This window comes from Apodemus sylvaticus, chromosome 4, assembly GCF_947179515.1.
Source record: "Apodemus sylvaticus chromosome 4, mApoSyl1.1, whole genome shotgun sequence".
In the NCBI taxonomy this organism is placed as follows: Eukaryota; Metazoa; Chordata; class Mammalia; order Rodentia; family Muridae; genus Apodemus; species Apodemus sylvaticus.
In genome coordinates this window covers 68,221,433-68,227,126 of record NC_067475.1, presented here as the reverse complement: position 1 = coordinate 68,227,126, position 5,694 = coordinate 68,221,433, and the positions used below count along the sequence as shown (strand labels likewise).

Here is a 5,694-nt window from a genome sequence, read left to right as displayed (position 1 = left end):
TATGAAAACGCGGCAGGTAGTGCAAGCCTATCGTGCCAGCCCGAGAAAGGCTAAGGCAGGACTGCCTACTGTTAGGGCCAGGCTGGGCCACACAGAGTTCCAGGGCGGCCTGAAATTCAAACACTGACACGAAGCAGCAGACATTCCCGAGCAGGGCCTGTTCCCGGGGAAGCCAAGCACTTGGGCCAGCGGGGCTGAGAGTTGCACAGCACGCAAATGCACCACCCGCGAGCCCAGTCCCGGAACCGCGCACCGCCAACCGAAGTCTTTGCGAAAGCCGCGAGAGCGCTCAGGCCGGAAGAGGCCCGGAGTGGCCGGGCCAGCCCTCCGGAAGCTCCCGCCCCTTTCCCCTTTTACGGGAAGTCCTCGCTTGCGTCAGAGCGGCCCTAAGGCGGCGGCAGGGAACAGCCTTCCTCACTCCTGACTTCCGCCTGCCTCGAGTCTGGAGTCGTGGCCTTCCCCGCTCGTTCCCCTCAGCCTGCGGCGTCCGACCATGTTTGGCCTGCGGAGAAACGCGGTCATCGGCTTGAACCTGTACTGCGGCGGCGCTAGCCTCGGCGCGGGCGGCGGTTCTCCGGCAGGGGCGCGCCTGGCGGCCGAGGAGGCCAAGGCGCGGCGCGAGGGGGGAGGGGAGGCCACTCTGCTGCCCGGCGCGCGGGTGGTCGCCCGGCCGCCGCCCGTGGGCGCCGAGGACCCCGACGTCACCGCGTCGGCAGAGAGGCGGCTGCATAAGTCGCCCGGCCTCCTCGCCGTGCCGCCCGAGGACATGGCCGCGTCGGCCGCCGCCGCCGCCATCATGTCTCCCGAGGAGGAGCTGGACGGCTACGAGCCGGAGGCGATCAGCAAGCGCCCGGCCGTGCTGCCCCTGCTGGAGCGCGTGAGCGACGCGGCTAAGAGCTCCGGAGCCGACGGCTCGCTGCCCTCCACGCCGCCGCCGCCCGAGGAGGAAGACGACGAGCTGTACCGCCAGTCGCTGGAGATCATCTCGTGCTACCTGCGGGAGCAAGCGACCGGCTCCAAGGACTCGAAGCCTCTGGGCGAGGCCGGCGCGGCGGGCCGCAGGGCGCTCGAGACCCTGCGGCGGGTGGGCGACGGCGTGCAGCGCAACCACGAGACCGCCTTCCAGGGTAAGTGGCGCCCGGGCCGAGCGGGAAGGGCCGGAGCCTGGCTCAGCAACCAGAATATTCTGGCCGTGAGTCATTGTTTCCGCCCATCTGGCTGTTGGGTTCAAAGGCCGGAAAAGGGTGGATGTCACTGTCGGCGTGGGGTCCGCCTGACCGCTCTCGAGCGGGCACAGCCAGGTCCCCTCGTCGTGGGTGGGCAGGAGGGTAGTGCCCGGCTGGAGACAAAGGAGGCCATGAGGTTTCTTGCTTTTCTCCTCAGGCATGCTTCGGAAACTGGACATTAAAAACGAAGACGATGTTAAATCTTTTTCTCGAGTGATGGTCCATGTTTTCAAAGATGGCGTAACAAACTGGGGCAGAATTGTGACTCTTATTTCCTTTGGTGCCTTTGTGGCCAAACACTTAAAGAGCATAAACCAAGAAAGCTGCATCGAACCATTAGCAGAAAGTATCACAGATGTTCTTGTAAGGACGAAACGGGACTGGCTTGTCAAACAAAGAGGCTGGGTAAGTTTGCCTTGTGGTTTAAAGGGACCGTGGAGTGGAAATGGGGTGCAGGATATTTCTTATAAAGCTCCTCTCCGGCTTCACACACAACTTATGTATCTCGTTGCATGATGTTGGTCGTTGTAGGTGGTAGGTCCAGAGAAAAACTGATTATGACGGTCTTGAATTGTACCAAAAGGTCTTGTATTCTGTAGGTGGTTCTTCTAATTCAGTTGGATAATCTTCAGAGCAGTGGATTCAAACCGTGAAGAAGTAAGAGTCACCTGTGATGACTAAATGACATTCCCAGTGGGCCCCTCATTTTAATCAAATGGATAAGGGGTAGAGCCTGTATTTTATAAGTTAATACCCAAAAAGCTCTGCTGGAAGGTGTACTCATCCTCATTAGCAAACACTCACCCATTGGAGAAATACTGCATGGCGCTCCAAAGAGTGGTTATGGGCCCTCAATTCTTTTGCTCAAATTGTGTAAAAATAATTGAGGTGCAATACAACTGCTGTAGGGTAACTGTCGTGAATGGTTACTCACTGGAAAGAACTCCAGAAATGTCTCTTGCGTTCCTGGAGTAGATAATCAGTTCATCATTGTTGGGGGGTATTTTAATTCACCCTTTGTATTTAGTGTTACAACAGCAGAAACCCATACTTGAAAATGTGCTTTTCTTTTTGTTTTCTAGGATGGGTTTGTGGAGTTCTTCCACGTTCAGGACCTAGAAGGCGGCATCAGAAATGTGCTGCTGGCTTTTGCGGGTGTTGCTGGAGTAGGGGCTGGTCTGGCATATCTAATAAGATAGCCTTGTGAGTGCAATAGGTGACTCTTAAAACTCCAGCCACCAAACTACATGCTTCTGTGAAACAAATGTATTTATGAAGGTGGACTTGAAGCTGCCCAGGATATTAACAGTCCAGTTCTACTGTAGCAACATAGCAGAAAGAAAGTGGCTACGGGATTGTGGCTAACAGAATAAATACGTGGGAAAAGTGCTCCTTCTGGAAGAGTCACTGTCTGAATGAAGCAAAGTTCCCTCTCAGCAAACATTGGGAGGCCGTGGAGGAGGAGGACTTCTAGAATGAATGAAAGGGGTGGATGGAAAGAAAGGTCTGACTTCCTTGTCTGGAGATGGAAGAGGGGCCAGTCATCAGGCTAGTTACAGATTCAGTAAATATGCCGAATCCATTGCTCTGCTCAGTGTTGAGAGAGAAGCCCTAACTAACAACGCTGGGGACTTGTGTAAAGTGGATTTGTAACCTACAGGTCACCAAACTGTGACTAGAAGCTGCAGTGCTGTACAGATGTGAAGGGAGGCGCTCTCTGAGCAGTCCGGGTGTGCTGCTCTACAAGGTTCCACGTGCTCAGGACGATTAGACCTGTCTGCTCTGGCTTGGTTTGGATGATTCTCAAGTTTATTAGCCTAGTGGTGGCCAAAAAGTACTTGAGTTAAGGTTCACTAATTAGTTACAAAACTGAACAGCCTCGATTTTTAAGAAAACTTAAGAAATGTATTTGTCTGTAAAAATTGTATATATTTTTACAGAAAGTCTATTTCTTTGAAGGAAGTCTTGGATTTAGTTTTTTCCATACCCTTTTGAAATTTGCAGATTCTGTAGTTAGAAATGTATTTCTTACTGCTTTTTAAAACTTTGCCATCCTGCCATCCGTTGTAGTGTACTCGCAGAACTGGTTGTGTGTGTGGACTGGTTGTAGTTGAAGAAATGGGATTTATAACTATGCAGGGTTAATTATCCAATCTGTTTTTGTATTTAAGGATCACAGGTAGGTGTAAGACATTGGGTCCCCTGTTGACTTACTGAATTGTAAAGCAGGTTAGAATCTTAACCATGGTGCTATTCACAGGGTTTGCTTGTTTAACACAAGTTTAAGCCTGGTGTCAATAAAACAAGTATGTATTTCTTTTCTACTAATGATTGCCAAGCTTTGTTTTGGATTTCTGTGTTGGTCGCTCTAGGTGTAACCATTCCTTCCTCTCCTTCCCTTACATGTTGGCTGGTTATGTATGTCCCCTGTAGATACAGCCGTCTGCATTTCCTCCCTGTGCTCTTGACTGGCCAATTTAGTTATCTACATGAAAACTCCCACCCCAACCCCCAAAACTTTGAACTGAAGTAAACCCTCCCCATCCTAATCAGAGTCAGCTCTACTTTCTTGTGAAAGGATAGTAATGCTTCCTCTTGGAGCCCTGTGGCCAACAGTAAGCAGGTATGGGCATTCTTGGATTGGCATGTTTTCCAGTGTTATCCTATTTAAGATAAGACATCAAAGGTCCCCTTGGGAATTTGAAAAACTTGGAGTGAGCTGCATTATTCCTTTATTAGTTTGCTCGAAGTATGACTATGTTCCCTTAAGTTTAGAGAAACACAGGTTCTGTTAACCCCAGTTATCCCGACGCCACTGTTAAAAAACTGAACGTGTTTCAGCTAGGGTCATCTGAAAGCTTCAGCCTCAAAATGTGACCTTTAGTCAGGACTGCAGATAAAAATAGGCATGAATCAAGTGACTAAGAATGTAATGTGGAAGAAGTGCCCTGCCTGCCCGGCTCAGCCATAGGCCATCTGGCTGGAGTGATTTGTACCTATGTATTTATCCTTGACCATAATTTGCTTATTTATGTTTCTCTCTGGACTTAAGAGCACTTTATGTAGTTGAGTAAACCCTATAGGTTGAGGTGACTGAAAGGTTAGTCTCTCATAATCCAGACATGGAAGTTGTGTTTACTAGGAGCCTGACCTCCCAGCTCACAAGGTGTGAAGGCTGAAGTGCAGACAGGGTCTTAGTAGGTGTTTGTGGTCTGGGGCCATGAAGACGTGGGAGCTGCAGTGCCTGGGAAGGAGTGACTTAGAGGGAGAAGAAGCACGTGGTCTGAGTGCTGACGCTGGAATAGTAGAGGCACATCCTCCAAGGAGAAGAGGGACGGGCTGCGTGCAAAGACGGCTCTCAGCAACTTCTGTTTGTCTTACACATCTCTCAGGGAAAACCATGCCGTCTTCAAGCATCTTCCATGTACATCCTGTCTAGGTGAACACCTTCATTCTGAATGAGCACCTAACACAACTGTTCCCGAGAGGGTTAGGACCAACTGCAAGTTACTGTGGGTTGTAAATGTTTCCCAAACTTCTGTTTCTTCAGAGGAAGAAAATAAACCTTTTTCCCCCCAAAGTGAGCTGTGGTATGGGTCTTTTCTTATCGCCTTCCTCTCTAGTGCAAGCCTTTTAGGGAAGTCAGCAAATGTAAGTGAAATAAAAGCAAAAGCCACAGTTGATTTGCCTTATAACAAAGGAATATAGTACCTGTAATTTAAACTGTGGTTGATGTATTCCTGCTTCAACTAGTTCTGTGCTTTTTTGCGTCGTGGTGAATGCTTAGCAGCACACCAGGCTTTCTCATTGGCAGGTTTCTTGTATCTGAAGTTCATTGGCCAAGGTTGACCTTGAACATCTATGGTGATCCTGCTGTGCTTAAGCTGGGATCTTGGGTATGTTATCCCTGCTTCTGCAGGCAGTGTACTTGGAGAAATTGTTCACCCCCACCCCCAACCCACCGCCCCCACATAGGCTCTCCCCCTAGGAGGTCCAAATATCTTAGTATGCTTGAAAACAATAGCAGGAGGTGTACAATGAGTTCAGCTTGTAAATCAAGGTTCCCTTCTCCGTTCCCATTGTGGCACCTGGGGGTCAAACTCCAGCTTGGTGGCTAATGCCCTTCCCCACCCCCTCTGCCATCTCCAAACCCCTATCTTGGGTGTGGTAGGTTTTTTTGGTTTTTGTTTTGTTTTTGGTGTGTGTAAAAAGGTTAGCAAAGCAATGACTAAACACGCCTTTTGAGATGAACAAGATTAATCATTTAAGGTTTTTAGTAGTTCTTGGTTTTCAGTGCTCCTTCCAAGGAGGCAAGAATAAGCTGGTTAGAAGGACTATCCTGCCTTTGTCACATCCCTTGAAAGTGGGGTGAATCACCATGGAAATGTGCAAATTTCAGGTTTGCATAACTGGTTTTCAGCCACAAACACTAATCATGCAAACAGAATCTGCACCTTCTACTTAATTT

At 49.6% G+C, this 5,694-nt stretch overlaps 1 protein-coding gene across 2 annotated transcripts; it reads left to right on the top strand.

Moving 5' to 3' along the window:
- The first annotated feature begins 369 nt into the window (after positions 1–369).
- Positions 370–4,810, top strand: Mcl1 (MCL1 apoptosis regulator, BCL2 family member). 2 transcript variants are annotated; one of them, XM_052179766.1, is made up of 3 exons: positions 380–1,127; positions 1,384–1,631; positions 2,309–4,810. In XM_052179766.1, the coding sequence occupies exons 1-3, from the start codon at positions 494–496 to the stop codon at positions 2,423–2,425; spliced, it is 999 nt and encodes a 332-aa protein (XP_052035726.1). In that variant the 5' UTR covers positions 380–493; the 3' UTR covers positions 2,426–4,810. The 2 variants fall into 2 exon arrangements, with proteins under 2 accessions (XP_052035727.1, XP_052035726.1); XM_052179767.1 differs by lacking the exon at positions 1,384–1,631 and having other exon boundaries at positions 370–1,127; positions 2,309–2,433.
- Positions 4,811–5,694: the final 884 nt, after the last annotated feature.

What these genes read in the sequence shown, in the direction of transcription:
- Mcl1 (XM_052179766.1), top strand. Translation starts at nt 494, where the DNA reads ATGTTTGGCCTGCGGAGAAACGCGGTCATCGGCTTGAACCTGTACTGC. An exon ending in CCACGAGACCGCCTTCCAGG is followed by an intron (nt 1,128 to 1,383) that starts GTAAGTGGCGCC and finishes TTTTCTCCTCAG; the next exon opens with GCATGCTTCGGAAACTGGAC. An exon ending in TTGTCAAACAAAGAGGCTGG is followed by an intron (nt 1,632 to 2,308) that starts GTAAGTTTGCCT and finishes TTTGTTTTCTAG; the next exon opens with GATGGGTTTGTGGAGTTCTT.